Source organism: Artibeus jamaicensis, unplaced genomic scaffold (assembly GCF_021234435.1).
Source record: "Artibeus jamaicensis isolate MK-2021 breed Jamaican fruit bat unplaced genomic scaffold, CSHL_Jam_final contig_60, whole genome shotgun sequence".
Taxonomy (NCBI): domain Eukaryota; kingdom Metazoa; phylum Chordata; class Mammalia; order Chiroptera; family Phyllostomidae; genus Artibeus; species Artibeus jamaicensis.
The window spans coordinates 3,199,427-3,215,968 of record NW_026521900.1 but is presented as its reverse complement, the minus strand read 5'-3'; the positions used below and the strand labels follow the sequence as shown (position 1 = coordinate 3,215,968).

At 38.4% G+C, this 16,542-nt stretch overlaps 1 protein-coding gene across 5 annotated transcripts in view; it reads left to right on the top strand.

Moving 5' to 3' along the window:
* The window catches only part of MED14 (mediator complex subunit 14), a 75,880-nt gene that overhangs the window by 54,803 nt on the left and 4,535 nt on the right, over positions 1-16,542 (top strand). For 4 of the 5 annotated variants that reach the window (XM_053670571.1, XM_053670572.1, XM_037165347.2 and 1 more), the window contains 9 exons: positions 3,744-3,884; positions 5,337-5,448; positions 8,170-8,301; positions 10,156-10,338; positions 11,245-11,480; positions 13,436-13,615; positions 13,712-13,819; positions 15,369-15,494; positions 15,854-16,046. In XM_053670571.1, the coding sequence (XP_053526546.1) occupies positions 3,744-3,884; positions 5,337-5,448; positions 8,170-8,301; positions 10,156-10,338; positions 11,245-11,480; positions 13,436-13,615; positions 13,712-13,819; positions 15,369-15,494; positions 15,854-16,046 (1,411 nt within the window). The remainder of the gene's footprint in view (positions 1-3,743; positions 3,885-5,336; positions 5,449-8,169; positions 8,302-10,155; positions 10,339-11,244; positions 11,481-13,435; positions 13,616-13,711; positions 13,820-15,368; positions 15,495-15,853; positions 16,047-16,542) is intronic. The other variant, XM_053670573.1, reaches the window with a different exon arrangement.

Below are 16,542 nucleotides of genomic sequence, written 5' to 3'. Positions count from 1 at the left end.
TTCTAATAAAGTGTTGTGCATATGTTTATGTGTGTTATGTTTATAAACATAAGCACAAACACATGTTTGTTTATGATAAAATGTCTTTATTTTATTTCTCTGTGATGAGCAAGGTAGAAGATACTGAAGAGTCCTATTCACTATTTGCAACTATGAACAACTTTAAAAGTAGTCTTTATCGTTGATTATTGAGTAGGTTTGATTCATCAGTAGAAGTGTGATGCTTTTTTAAATGTGGGATCCTGGGCCCCAATCCCTGGAGATTTTGGAGTCAAACAGTTCCAAATGGCTTATTTAGAAAATTAGTCCCCTGCAGCCTCCTCTTGCCCTCTTCCTGCTGTCTTTTCAACTCTTATGTAGCGGTTTCTCTTAGTCTTTATATCTTATCTCTAAATAGATGCTTACATTGCAATTTGTTGAGGCATTATCTGGTTCTTACAATGAAAGATGAGGATTTAATAGTTTTTATATGCCTCTTCCACATTGTAGGTTGCTATTCCCAGTACACAAATACCTTCTTCCTTTCCTCCTATCCTTATAATATGGTTAGATAGCAATTTTGATTGAGTGATATTTCATTGTTCACATTATTGTGGATACGTAAACACTCTTCTTCCAAGCTTTCTTCAGTACTTTACCCTGTCAGATATCTTACCAGTTACATCTTGAAGAAATGTCTTCCATGGTCCTCTGACCTCTAAGCTGGAATGGTAGTGCTCTGGACCTTTTGCAAAATTTTGACTTGGGAATCTACAGAAGGATAACAAAGGGAGAGGTTTCTTCACTTCTCTCTTGTGTTCTGTGCCCTGTGGCTTGGACCCCATGTCTTTTTCTTGGTTTACTCAATTGTTTATGGTCAAATGCTTCGAAGTAGTTTCTGGGAGAAAGTACATGAGAGATTAATTTGAGACTGTGAATGAAAAGTGTCTTTAGTTTACCCTTATCTAATTGAGAGGGTGGCTAGGTATAGAATTCTAGAAGAAGTTTAATCCTGTCCAAATTCTTGAACTTCCTGGGACTAAGTGGGCTCTTACAGTCTGGAAACTTACATCCTTTTGTTCTGAAGAAATTCTTTGTATTATTTCTTGATTCTAATTTGTTTTCTCAGCTCTTTCTGATATCCCTACTATTCTGGTGTTGGACATACTTAACTCATCCTTTAATCTTCTTATCTTTTCTTTTTTTCTAATTTCTTTGTTTCTGAGAAATTTCCTTCCTTTTTCCTTCTATTTTTCACTTCTGCCAAGTTACTTTTTTGCTGTCTTTTAAAAAATTTCCAAGAGTTTTTTCTTGTTTCTAAGAAGTCATTTCATGACATCCTGTTGCATGTGGTTAACTTATCTTCTCTTACCTCTTTAGTTCCTACAAAACCTCCATTTCATCCATCTTGCTTTTTTTTGTATTGATCCTTTCATATTAGCATCTTTCTTCAAATATTAAGTGATTCTTAACCATGCTCTTATTTAAAGTGAGACTGGTTGGCTGTGGTCTTCACTACAGGGTGTTCTCCTTGTGCCATTTCTCTGAGTGACTCCAGTGTCAGATGTTTTGGTTGGGCTGGTTTGAGCACCAAGAGAAGAGTTTCCAAGTCTCTGCATAGATGGTGTGCGTCTGGCATCCAATTTTTGGCAAGTCAAATAAGAGAATGAAACTGGTGTTTTCAGCAGTCAGTATGTAAACTTTAATCTCCCTTTTTAATATGGTACACTTTCTCTCAGTTATTCTAGAGGTCAACCTAACTCAGTGGAAAGTGACAGGGGCTCTAGGAGGGTTTTGGTTTCTTTTAAAGATTTTTATTTATTTATTTTTAGAGAGGAGAAAGGGAGAAAAAACCATCAATGTGTGGTTGCTTCTCGCACACCCCCTACTGTTTTCTTTGGATAAATACCCAGAAATGGTAGTTGCTGGGTCATATGGTAGTTGTATTTTTTATTTTTTTGAGGCACATCTGTACTATTTTCCCAGGTGGCTGTACCAGTTTACATTCCCCAAAAAAGTGCATGCCGGTTCCCCTTTCTCTACATCCTCACCAACTCTTGTTATTTCTTGTATTTTTTGATAATAACCATTCTGATAGGTGTGAGGTAATTATCTCATTGTGGTTTTAATTTGCATTTCCCTGATAATTAATGATGTTGATCATCTTTTCATGTGCTTTTTTGGCCATTTGTATATCTCTTGGTTTTAGTGTCTCTTAAAGAGACTTTCATCCAGTCCTTTGGTTTTTTTGTTTTACCTTCATTTCTATTTCCAGCAGTATCTGGTGCTGCCAGTTCCTAAGTGTTTTGGGGATCTAGCTGGAAATAGCTTTGCTTCTTGGCTTTCCCTGCTGCTTACTTAGAATACAACTTCCTCACATTGGGTAGTTCATATACCATTCAACCATCTGCTCTGCTGCCTCCAGAATTTATTGCTGTTTTTTCTTTTCCCATTCTTTTTTTCTTTGTCACTTATTGCTTTAAAAATATTTTCATACGTGCTTCAGGTGGAGTATTGGGAGATGAAATGTGTGTTGTGAATTCATCATATTTAATTAGAAATCAGACCATGTACTTTTAAAAGCTTTCACATGATTCTGATAAACTTACAATCTATATTTTTGAAGACTGAGGAGATAAAGAGTATTAAAAGAAAGAAAATCTGCCCCTGGCTGGTGTGGCTCAGTGGATTGAGCATGGGCCTGTGAACGGAAAGGTTGCCAGTTTGATTCCCAGTCAGGCAGATGCCTGGGTTGTTGTGGGCCAGGTCCCCAGTCAGAGGTTTGCAAAAGGCAACCAATCAGTGTACCGATGTATCTCTTGCACATTGATGTTTCTCTCCTCTTCCTCCTTCCCTTTCCCTGTCTAAAAGTAAATAAATAAAATCTTTAAAGAAAAAAAATTTTAATGAAAAATTTGACACAAATTCTGGTAGCCTTGGTTAGTTTTGATGACATATCTTATAAAACAGACTGTCTCATTCCTGATGGTTCAAGATTTAGTCATATTAGATTAAAAAGGGGAACAGATGGTTTAATTCTAGCTTAAAATGTGAGAATTCTCACTAAAAAGGAAATTTCCTAACATACAACTTTTGATTTTTTCCCCCCATTTTTGGTTCAGAAGTCAATAAGAAAATGCGTTTTTTTTAAAAAATATTTTTATTTATCTTTAGAGGGGAAGGGAAGGAGAGAGGGAGAGAAATATCAATGTATGGTTGCCTCCCGTGTGTCCCCTGCTGGGAACTGGCCTGCAACCCAGGCATGTGCCCTGACTGGGAATCCAACCATGGTTGCTTGGTTCCCAGGCCCGCGCTCAGTCCACTGAGCTACACCAGCCAGGGCTAATAAGAAAATGTTTTGACCTATTGTTAAGAAGTGCCAGGGTGTAATTCCTTATTCAGCTTTTTGCTTGCATAATACTTCTTAGTTGATACAATTTTTTTTAACTTAGATGTGTTGATTTTGTTTTTATGGTTAACAGTTTTCCTCAGTATCCCCCCTCAAAATGATCAATATTTCTTTTTTTTTTTAATTTATTTTTTTAAATTGATTATGCTGTTACAGTTGTTCTATTCCACCCTTCATTCCCCTCCACCCTGCCCTCAATATTTCTTTTAGGTTGTCCTAGTAATGGTAATCATGTGTTAAACTTACATTTCAGAGATAGACATATGTTTATTTCTGTTAAAATATTATAAACAATTAAAAGTACCATTTTAAAGTTAGGTAAAATCATCTAAATTTTGCCTGTTTATATCCCTAGACATTCCTGAATATGTTTGTTGACAGCAATCAGGATGCTCGAAGAAGGTCTGTAAATGAGGATGATAATCCCCCTTCTCCCATAGGAGGAGATATGATGGATTCTCTAATCTCACAACTGCAGCCACCACCCCAGCAACAGGTATTGATATAGCTGAAATTCCAAGCAGCATCACGTTTGTTTAACTTAACAGGTTCTACAGATGTCTGGGCTTCTTTCTTAAAAGGCAAAGGGTCCTTGGTGGGCCCAAGATGCTCATGAAAAAATAGTAATAGAGGGTGATGAGGACAAGGCTTCCAGTGGTGGGAAGTAAATAGTGCCAGAAATGGCATCAACCATACCAGAAATACCTTTAACCTCAGACTCATGTGCTTTAAATGACTTCAGGTGATCACCCATGTAATCACAAAAGAGGATGTACAGATAACTAATAAGTACAGAAAAGGTGTTCAGTATCATTCAGGGTCACAGAAATACAAATTAAAACCACAATGAGATAAAACTCCATAGCCACAAATGTGGCTTTAAGAAAACAATTGATAATCCTTATTAACTTTTGCTGTTAGGAGCAACTGAATCTCTCATTTATTGCTCAAGGATTTGTGAAGTGGTACACCTACCTTGCCGTGAGGTTTAGCCGTATTCCAGAGGGCTAGAGCTGAACATTATGCATACCTGTGATTTAATGATTCTACTCTTACGTGTATAAATGACAGAAATGCATTAACACAAGAATGTTCATAGCAAAAGTATATATTCAAATAATTGTAAACACCCCAAATACCCAGCAACGGTAGAATGAGTAAATAAATTGTGGTATGTTTACACAGTGGAATACTTTACAGAAATGAGAAAGCAAACTATCACTACATGCAACAGGATGATGAATTTCGCTGACATAAAGTTGAACAAAAGAAGCCATGTATGTAATGAGTACTTCGAGTATTTTTATGAAGTGCAAAACCAGGCAAAAACCAAACTTGAGTGATGGAAGTCAGAGGAGTCTTACCTTTAGGGAGGTGGTAAAGGCAAGGTGTACAAGGGACACCTCTGGGGTTCTGGTAATGTTCTTCAGTATCTTGATCTATGTGGCAATTACATTTGTAAAAATTTATGCGACTATACATTTAAGATTTGTACACTATATGTGATTCATACCTCAATTTTTTTAAAAAAAGTGTAGAAAGGATTACATTTTCCTAGGGTTTTCATTACCGCAGTTGAAGGTAAAGGTAAGTAGAGGTTAGCTTGAACTACCATATTTTATTGACTCCAAAACTCCACCAAGTGAAAGGTGCACTATTTTTTATATACAGCCAGAAATAACACTGCCAGTTAAACTAGGACAGATAAAATGAGCAAGAAACATCTTGAGAAATACAAGCAATGGTATTGCAAGGTCAGGAATGAGGATGTTGCTATTGTTAAAACATTTGAAAATCAGGGAGTTTTTAAAAGCCTGTGTCATTAGTGTGTATTTTGTACATTTTCATGAAATGTGTAAATGTCAACACTGGAGCTATCTATTGGGGAAAGCCATCGCACTCATACTCTATGCAGTTGGCCATTTTACATTTAAATTTCTTCTTTCAGCCATTTCCAAAGCAGCCAGGATCATCAGGTGCTTATCCTCTTACTTCACCTCCTACATCCTATCATAGCACAGTTAGCCAATCTCCATCTATGATGCACACACAGTCCCCAGGTAAGATATTATTGTCTCGTCGTGTTCACCTTTAAATCTGAAATACACACATGTAGAAGTACTGCACATGTAGTCTCGACTTCAGAGAGAACTCCCTTTCTAGTCTGTGGCTAGATATTTGCCAGTCATTCATTATGGCAGCATTATGAAATCTGTGTTCATGATTCCAGAGCAGTTTAAAAGGTTTAAATCAAATGGAGGTGTTGTCACCCAGAGCTAGACTCATGGCCCAACTCCAGGAAGTGCTAATTACATGATCCCTGTCAGAAGTCGACAACAGGAGCCTGTGGGACTAGTCCTGCCCACCACCTGGTTTTGTAAATAGTTTTATTGGAACACACCACACCCATTTGTGTAGTGTGTATGACTGCTTTCCCACCATGATGACCGACCCCTTACAGAAAGTTTGCCCGGCCCTGTTAATACGTGAACGGTGCCTGCCCCTTTGAGTTGGGCAGTGCACAACCTGTATGTCCAAACAAAATGACTCTGTTGACAACCCCATGAAGCTCACTGTAAAATTACTTGAGGATGCCAAAATTTACTTTTAACTGAACGATTCGTTGTTCAGTTAAAGCACTTGCTCTGCCCAAGCACTTGCTCTGTGCCAAATGCTGTGTGGTGCTGAGGATTCATCCATGAGCCAGATACCAGCCCTGCTCTCGAGCTTATCTAGCAAGGAAGGCAAGTGTCAGATTTCTTGGGTAGGTGATCTTCTACCTGCTCATCAGAGATGGGCTGGACCACAGAAGAAGACTTGGAAGTTGTTTTCATGTCATCGAAGGTCGTTGAAGCCCAAGTGGGTGGGTGAGCTCAGTTCCCGAGGAGCGTTGGCAGTCAGCAATGTAGGAGCTTGAGAAGGAGCAGCCAGGGAGCAAGGAGGAAAACAGGAGACACAGAGGCATAGAACGCAAGGAAGATAGAGTTTTTCTAGGATAGAGCTGAGAGTGCTTTACATAGAGGGTAAGAGAAATAATTATTTTGAAATAACGATAGTAATAGGCATATATAATACTTAAAGTACTTTAGCTGTTTAATCCCCACAGCAAACCTGTGGCAGAAACCTGTTATTCCTATTTTATAGAGGGCAACTGAGGTCTGGAGAAGTTGTTACTTGTCCATGTCACACAGCTAAATAATCAAAATTACACTTAAAAGTTAATCAAATTGATCAGCATATTATATTGAATGTAAGGCATTGCATTAGATATTATAGAACATGAAAATGTGAAATTGTTTTACAGAGAGATAGAGAATTTGAAACTTGATATTGAGGATAGTTATGGTAATGTAGCAAGTATTTTAATGTTGAATTTATTCATAGTTTTGGTAGTCATAGTTCCCCTCATAATTCTAAGTTAAAACTACTCCTGTGGCTAAATACTCTCTTTATTTAAGCTTATGTCTCCCGGTTGTTGTTTTGTTTCGTTTTTTAAAATCTCCTATCTAGGTCTCTCCCCTAAACTCCAGTCCTGTATTTTCCAGCTACCTATTCAACATTTCCATTTAGCTGTCTAGTTGACATCTGAAACTCACCATGGCTGAAACTAAATTCCTAACCAACCCAGCAGTATCACCCGCCCCAAATTGCTCCTCCCACAAGCACCCCATCTCAGTAAATGGCATTCCCTTCCTTCCTGCTACTTGAGCCAAAACTGTTAGAGTCATGTTGGACTCTCATATCCACATTCAGTCAGTTACCAAATACTACCACCTGTACCTTTAGAATTTATCTACAGTCTAACTACTTTCACCATCTCAGCCTGTGCCCTTGCCCAAGTCACTAACCATCTCTCACCTGGATGATTGTATTTAACCTCTAACTGGTTTCCTTGTCCCTGTCCCTGTCCCTGTCCCTGTCTCTGCCCTATAGTCTGTTCTTCACACAGCAGCTAGAGTGATCCTTCTAGAACAGAAATTAGTTCATGACTCCTCTGCTGCAAACTCTTCCTGGCCTCCCATTTCATTCAGGGCGAACTAAGTCCTTTGAGTAGCCTGTAAGTCCCCATGTGATTAGGACCACCCCCTGCTTTTTTGACTTCCTGTCTTCCCACTTCCCCCTCTCTCACACTGTTCTAGCGGCACTGGCCTCATCCATGTTATTTATAACTGCTGCTACTTTTGGGGCCTTTCCCCTAGTTCCACTGTTTGCCTGGAATATCTTATCCCCTGGATATCCTCGTGCCTTTTCCTTCACTTTCTTCATTCCTCAGCTCACAAAGTCTTCTCTAATTGCCTTATATAAAGAACAGCACCCACCTCAAGCACCGCACAATATTGCCCTCTTACCTTGCCCTGTTTTTCTCCATAATAGCACTCATTATTACCTGACATATATTTGTAAGTCTTTCTCATTCCACTAGAATATAAGTTCCACGAGGACAGGAATTTTTGTCTCATTATCTGCTACATCCCCAGTGCCTACCACACACAATACTGGGCGTGAAGTGTACTCTCATGCCTAGTCATTAAACGAATGAATGAGTAAATAAAAAGTACACTGGATATTTTTTTTTAAATTAGCCAATATAAGACCTAGAATTTGGGCCCCGTGGAATTGATCTTTCTTTTTCAGTAATAAAATTATTCTAGTTTTCCTTTGTGCTGCTTATGGGAGCTTTACTACTTGTTTCTTTAGTTTGTAGGGTCTTAACTTGGGGTCCTTGAACAGGACATGATATGTGTCCTGCAAGATCATCTATAATTATTTTCATTTATTAGGAAATCTGCATGCCGCAAGTTCCCCCAGTGGGGCTTTGAGAGCCCCATCACCAGCGTCATTTGTTCCAACTCCTCCCCCATCCTCGCATGGACTCTCAATAGGACCAGGGGCCAGTTTTGCTAGTCCACATGGTGAGTCCGTACATGGAAGTTGCCGTAGCATAAGAGTTTGACGTGAAAGTAGTTTTTGTTAAGTAAATTATTTTCTTACTGCAAACTTAGCACTTGTCTATTGGGGAAATAGCAAAATAAATATTTCCTAATCACACCATACAGAGACCTACCAGTTTTGTCTGCTTTGGACTTTCTCTCCTTTTCCCTCTCCCTCACTCTTCCTGTCACACATCCCCTGCTTGCCAATCTGCTCAAATCTTTTGCTTTTGCTTGCTCTCTGCCCATCTTCTTGTCTTCTGCCTCAAACATCCCCCACCCCCCCCAACAAAAAAATTTGGGACCCTGCCTTATGTGTTATTTTGAGACCTGGATTTTTCTACTCCTTAACTGAAAAATTTTATTTCAGGTTCGTTCAAATAGATAAAGAATAGAAGTAGCCAGTGAAGTGTTTCCTTTCTGTTCCACCAGCAGCCCGGTTCCTCCTCCCAGAAACATTTAGTTAGTATCATTAATTTTTTATTGTTCTTGCACAGATGTTTTATGCATAAACAAACAAGTACATGTAAGTGTTCTTTCCCTTTTCTTTTACATACCCATGGCAGACAGCATAGTGCACATGGTGGTTAGTTCCTAACTTTTTTCACTTAAATATATCATGAATACCACGCCAAATCAGAACATAATGAGCTTCCTCAGATTTATAGCTGGGTAGTATCTGCGATTATTTTACTCTTTATTAGTAATATTTGTGGAAACATATCTGACAGTAAAAACTCTACATCATCATACTAAATGACTTCATAGTATTCCAGTTTCTGGGCATACCTGAGTTAACTGCTCTCCTATTATGATATGGTAGAATGTTTCCATTTTTTCACAACTAAAAATGGTGTCATCTCTGCTCACATGATTATTTCTTTAGGTAAGTTCCTAGGAGTGGAATTGCTGTCCCAAAGGGTTTGAGAAATACTAAAGCTCTTGAAACCTATTACAAATGGGTCACCTGAAAACCTGTCCCAATTTTCTCTAGTATTATAGAAGAATGTCTTTTTCTGCATCATTGCCAACGTGGGGTATCATTATTTTGAATATCTTGGTCATTTTGATAGGTAAAAAATGGTATCTTATTGTTTAATGTATGTTGCTTCAATTATTAGTGAAGTTCATTAGCCTCTGGTGTTTCTTACGTGTGCCAGTTTATATCCTTTCCCTGTGTTCTTGTGTTTTTTTCTTATTAATTTATAAGACTTCTAAGTACCATTTACCCTCTGATAATATGATAGAAAAATTTTTTTCAGTTTGTCATTTAGTTACAAAGGGGTATAAATGTAAAAGTGTCTGCAGGGTAAAATTTAAATACCAAATTGTTCAGAAAATCGCTGCTTTCAAAACCCAATTCTTTGGTTCATTTCTTACTCAATGCAGCCTTCACTAAATAAAGAAAATGGAAAATATTTATCTTTTCGGCCTCCTCTGAGTAGAATGAAAACATAATTTGTGGGAGTTGTTTTAAAAATGTAAGATTTCTTTCCTTAATAGAGCTTTGAGATTTTTTTCCTTAATATTTTCAAACATATAGTTGATTATTACATGGTGTAAGTTGGTAGATATGACACATCTTGAAGGTCATGTGAAGGTAAATTTTATCCTTTCTCAGTTTTGTTTTATGTAATTTTTATACCATGTTAAAAAGTATATAAACTACACAAAATAGTCAGATGTGCCATGCTAAGAAACATAATGCTTCAGTGAAATATCATACAGAAAGGAAAAAAAGTATCACTCTATAGGGTATAAACATTTAAATGCTGTCAAATACTTTTCTGTGATTAAAATACAGATTTTGAAAACCCGTTGTTTACTTGTTTATAGGAACCCTGGACCCCAGTTCTCCATACACTATGGTGTCACCAAGTGGACGGGCAGGGAACTGGCCAGGGTCTCCTCAAGTGTCTGGCCCCTCCCCGGCAACGCGGTTGCCTGGAATGTCACCAGCCAACCCATCACTACATTCTCCAGTTCCAGATGCTTCTCATTCCCCTCGAGCTGGAACAAGTGAGCATAATCAACATTTTTATGTTTGCTTTTAGTATAACCAACAAATAGCCTATTTTATTCTATACTCACATTTGAAGATCATGATCTACTTGTTGAATGGGGAAGCTTAATAATTTCAGCTTTTATCCATTTAGCAAATTGGCGACAATAAGAGTTAATTTTCAAAGTTAGGCAAAATTTAAGAAAGAGAAATGTCTCTTCCAGAAGTTTTCTGAGACCTGTGTTATGACTACTACCTTAGCTGCAATACTAGACCTGAAAAGATATGTAAAGTTTTTGACAGATTTATACAAATTCACACTGAAGAGAAGAATTATACAATTAAGTTAGTTAGCTTTCGCTATGTGACTTTTAGTGGCTTAAAGCGGCAGTTAGATGTTCACTCACCATTCTGCAGTTTGGCATTTTGGGCTGAGGCAAGCTGGGTGATTCTTCCAGGCTCTACTGGGTCCACTTATGCATCTGTGGTCAGCTCCTGGGTTGGCTGGGTCCTGGCTGATCTAAGGTGACCCCAGCCGCATGGCTTCTCTCTGCTCCATGCAATTTTGTAGTTAATTTTGGGCTTGTTCACCTGATGGCTGGACAGGGAGCTCCAAGAGAGTGAGTGAAAGCCTAGGCTTACAACTGGCACTGCATAACTGCCACTGCATTCTGTTGGCCACGGCAAATCAGAAAGCCAACTCAGAATCCAGGTAGAGCAATAGATTGACTGCGTTCCTTCTTGAAGGCGTTGTTTCAAAGTCTCATTGCAAAGGAAGCTAATATGTGATTGTTACACCACAAGGAGCAACTAAAACAGTACAGATTACTGTAGAATGTCAAAGATTTGTACTAAAAACAAATCAGGGAACAATGAGATAATATGTATTTATAAATGAAGTGACATGTTTTCCTTCCCATAAGGTTCCCAAACGATGCCAACAAACATGCCCCCACCTCGTAAACTACCTCAGCGCTCCTGGGCAGCCTCCATACCCACCATCCTCACTCACAGTGCCTTGAACATTTTATTGCTGCCCTCTCCAACACCAGGCCTCGTGCCTGGCCTGGCAGGTAGTTACCTTTGTTCTCCACTTGAAAGATTCCTTGGATCGGTCATCATGAGAAGACATCTTCAAAGAATTATTCAACAAGAAACGGTATGGGTACCTAGTGAACTAACTGATAAGTAGTGATTGTCAAAGGCAGATGCTAAGTTGCCCCTCAGAGAGGATCTGAACTTAAAGTGATACTTCCTCGCCTCCGTTAACCAGCTCGTTAGCATTACACTTTGCACCCAGCCCTAGCATTACAAATGGACTTCACTATTTTCTTTTCCATTCTTATGTTAACATATTTCTTCATTTTATAATTTTTCATGCTGTGGCTAACATGGACCTGGAGATAGGTTCACTCAATATCATAGGACATGTGTAGCCAGGACATCTGGCTTTGTAGAGAATAACATGAGTAGCTACTTGTCCTCTAGGATGCTTTTGCAGGAAGGCTAACTTCAAATCTCAGTCCCCACTGAAATAAAATTATGATCACAAGGCTGAAAGCTGCTTTTTAAAATACACAAATAGTTTGAATTGATTAAAACCCTGGTAGAAGAGGAATTTTAACCTATCTTGTGGTGGTACCCTTAGGAGATAATTCAGAGTTGAGAGTACCTGTTCTAAAGTCGAGCTGCCTGGATTTGTAGGCAAACCATGCCACCCGCTAAGATGAGCTTGGCTATTTTTCTACATCTCTGATAATAGTAGATAATAGTATCTACCTAGCTCATAACGGTTGTGGGAATTTGAGATATTTCACATAAAGCTTGTAGCATAATGTCTTGGTATTCAATACATATTAGTTACTTATAATTACTGTTGTTATTGAGGTGTATATGTGTTAATGAGGTGGTAGACAGGATGATGAATATTGAAAATACTCACTTTATGGATAGCACCAAGCTATGTGGCAAGCTTTATTTTCAGATTTGAAAAAAATAAAGGTTTTAACATAGGTTAAAATAAGTTGGCATTTAAAATGGTAATCTGATCTAGGCTCACCTCTGCCACTTAAAAGCCATATACATGTTTGGCTTGTTTTAAAATTAATTTTTCTCATCAGCATAATCAACATACAGGCTAGAGTAGAGGTCAGTAAACTATGGGCTTGGAGGCAAGTCCTGCCTACCAGCTGTTTTCTGTAAATAAAGTTTTATTAGAACACAGCTAGACCCACTCAATACATGTTGTCTATGCCTGCTTCCAGCCAGAGTGGCATCATTGAGTGGTTGTAACAGAGACCATATAGTCTAAAATACTTACCAACCCCTGGACTAGCAGAAAGAAGGTCCCAATCCAGACCTTTTTTTGTTTGTTTGTTTTTCCTAATGTGCCAGTTTTCTAAAACTTATTATTGTGGGAAAATGTTTAGTATATACACAAGTGGAATTGGATAATGAACCTCTCTTGTTCCCATCACCCACCTTCAACAGTAACTGATACCAATATTGTTTCATTTGTAGTTCCTCCCAGATTGTTTGACAGCAAAATTCCAGATATCATTTCATCCATAAATACAATTTATTGTCAAATATGGTTGGTGTCCAGATTTCACAATTTATCAACATTTTTACACTTTGAATCAGAACCCAAGCAAGTTTTAGTCTCTCTCAAACTATAGATTCCCCCATTCCTCCTTACATAATTTATTTGTTTAAGAAATATCATTTGTCCTATAGAGTTTGTCAGAATCTGGATTTTGCTGGTTGCATCCCTTTAGAATCATTTAACGTGTTCTTTTGACCCCTCTAGATCTATAATATGAATCGATCCTGTGGGTCTAACTACTGTAATTCAGGCTCAAGTTGGTTATTGTTTTGCAAGTATATTTTATTGGTAGTGTTATACATTCTTTTTTCAAGAGACATGTAATGTCTGATTGCCTGTCTTTGCAGCGTTGTTAGCAGTTTTGTTGCTCAGCGCCTACATACTTTGTTTCAGAACAGGTAGCAACAGATTTGTTTTTCTTTTAAAAGGGTTTTCTGGGTAACATTTCATTTTTTTCTTTGTCTTACATATTCTTTTACATGCTAATTTGATGCATCGTTGTTTTGCAGCTGCAGCTGATAAATTCCAATGAACCTGGGGTGATCATGTTTAAGACAGATGCGCTGAAATGCAGAGTCGCTCTTAGTCCCAAAACCAACCAAACACTTCAGCTAAAAGTAACACCTGAGAACGCAGGACAGTGGAAACCTGATGAACTTCAAGTTTTGGAGAAATTCTTTGAAACAAGAGTATGTGTTTTTTTTTAATGCATAATGTTAATGTAATCAGTGAAACAGAAGAGTCAAAGTGCAATGAAAAATAACCTGCTTTATTTGTCCCTGTAGGTTGCTGGACCACCATTTAAAGCCAATACATTAATAGCCTTCACCAAACTTTTAGGAGCTCCTACACACATCCTCAGGGACTGTGTGCATATTATGAAACTAGAGCTGGTAAGTTACAGAGAAACACGAACTTTTATAGCCAGGTATGTTTAAGGATGTTGGAGTAGGTGGGAACAATGTTCACTGGTTTTTACCTGTATAGGTACTTTTATTTTTCTCTTAAATTCTTCTTGATTTCTCACTTGAATATTATGTTTTGAGTAGGCAACATAATCCTCTCGTATCTTTTGAATTTAGAATAAGAAAATACAGTGGGAAATTTCTCATTCATCCCTGTCCAGCCATCTAGTCTCCTTCCCCACAAGCAACCTGAGTTACCACTGGCTTACCTCTTATAGAAACAAATGTATTTAATATACTCTTCCTACTCCCAGATAATGAAATAACTCTCCCAGGGTTTCTTCTAATACTATACGGAGTCATTTTTAAATTAAATTACATATTTAAATTTTGGATCCATTTTAAATGTGTCTAGGTGTCATGTGCGTGAGGTATGGATCCAACTTTTTCAGATGCCAATTGCCCTAATGCCATTTATCAAAAATCTATCTTCTCCATGAGATTTTGAATTTCTTTTCTTTCATATGAGATTATATAATTGTATAGATAGAATCCAGATGATAGCTGATTATATTATTCCAGTCTCACAGTAGTCCTTTCATTTTAATGTTTCTACTATTGCTTTGGGTGATTCCAAATACCTCACTTCTTTTGGGGGTTGGTGTTTTAATATTGGGACAGTATGGCCTCTGCTCTGATAGGCCACAGGAAACATTATTTATGTCAGAAAGATATTCAGGTTTTTAAAGGAGTAAATATTTATGTGGCTATAAAAGCATTAGTGGATATAGTTTAAAATTATTAACATACTCTGACTAGTTTGTTTTAGGAAAGGAATTGGAACTGAAACTGGGGGGTGTCGATTGGTACCGGTTAAGAAGGGCCTTGAATGCCAGGTATTGATCCTTGGAGGAGGTGGAGGACAACATGTAGCATTGCATGTCACTGAACATCCGTGAGCTAGATTAGAACCATTCTCTAGGACAGCAGTCCCCAACCTTTTTGGCACCAGGGACTGGTTGAGTGAGGTGGGAATGGGGGGAGACAAGAGGCTGAGCTCAGATGATATTTCAAGCAAAGCTTCTCTCACTGGGCTACTGCTCACCTCCTGCTGTGCAGCCCAGTACCCCGGGCCACAGACCAGTACCTGTCCACAGCTGGGGGGTTGGGTACCCCAAGTCTAGAACATTGGCAGTGGTGTGAGGGTGGACTGGGAGAAGCGACCCCATTAAGGGGTCATGGGAGAAGTAATAAAACCTGAGCTCCATGGCATCAGTGAAAATAGAACAGATGTCAGAGACACTGAGGATGCAGAATTCATAGGAATTAATGAAGTGAGAAGAGAGAAGGGGAGACATCACATAAATGCATAGTTGACTTGAATTAGTAACTTTACATATATATTTCCTTTGAAAACAGGGCGGTTACCAACTTTATGTTGTTTACTGATATAATTTGGTATAAAATAAAATTCTGTATAACTTTCCAGATTCCTAATGTTCATATAATTTTATCTTGATTTTTTTTTTCAAAACAGTTTCCTGACCAGGCAACACAGCTAAAATGGAATGTTCAGTTTTGCCTGACGATCCCTCCCAGCGCACCACCAATTGCACCTCCTGGGACTCCTGCTGTGGTGCTGAAATCCAAAATACTGTTTTTTGTAAGTACCAACCAGCATATGTGTATGTGCAGAGCTTCTGAAGAAAAAGCCATGTGAGGATAATACAGCACCTTTTGGATAACTGCAGAAATTATCTGTTGCTGCCAATATTGATCCAGATTCCTTGTCAGTTTAGGCTTTGTGTGATCCTAGTTCCTTTAGTATTAGTAGAAAGTTGCTGAACTGCATTATCTGACAGTTGCATGTTAATCATAATCAGTTGTGTGTCACGTGTCATTTAGTTTTCTTTTGCTTGATGTGTCTTAATCTGACAGTAAATGATAGTACCTTTGATAAATTTGCTCAAATGTTTTATTTTAACCATTTTTATTCTCTCTGTGTGTGTTGTGTATTTACAGCTTCAGCTAACTCAGAAAACATCGGTCCCTCCCCAAGAACCTGTTAGTATTATAGTTCCAATCATTTATGACATGGCTTCAGGTACAACCCAGCAGGCAGACATTCCCAGACAGCAGAACTCTTCTGTTGCTGCTCCTATGATGGTCAGCAACATTCTGAAGAGGTTTGCAGAGATGAACCCACCACGACAAGGTACATGACCAGTAGATGATGTTTAATTGCCTATGTGTTCTTTTGAGAGATTCCCCCTTCCTCCGCGCTGCTCTCTCTTTACCCACCTCACCCCCAATCCTAGTAATAGAGTTCTGGTTGCTGTGGCCCTTTAATGTCTGCCTGTCGCTTTCTTCCTTTCTCACTGGTTCTTTGTTTTTGTCCATGTCTCTGCTGCCTGGACTTTATTTTTGTCAGTGACTTACTATTGGGACTGACTCAGTTGCTAATGCCAGAAGCTTGTATTTATAGCACACATTGCCACAAAGCCCTAGGTTAGGATGATAGAATTTGCCATGGCTGTGAATTTCTGCCCTACCATTGATACCTGCCACTCTGTACATCACCAAGTTGAAATGCATGTTGGTTTCTCATATTTCACGGTTCAATCATGAATAGAACAATATCATTAAAAAGTTCTGTATCTTCAAAATGTTTTGTGAAGAATAAAAGCTGATACAAATGGCATCACTGCTTT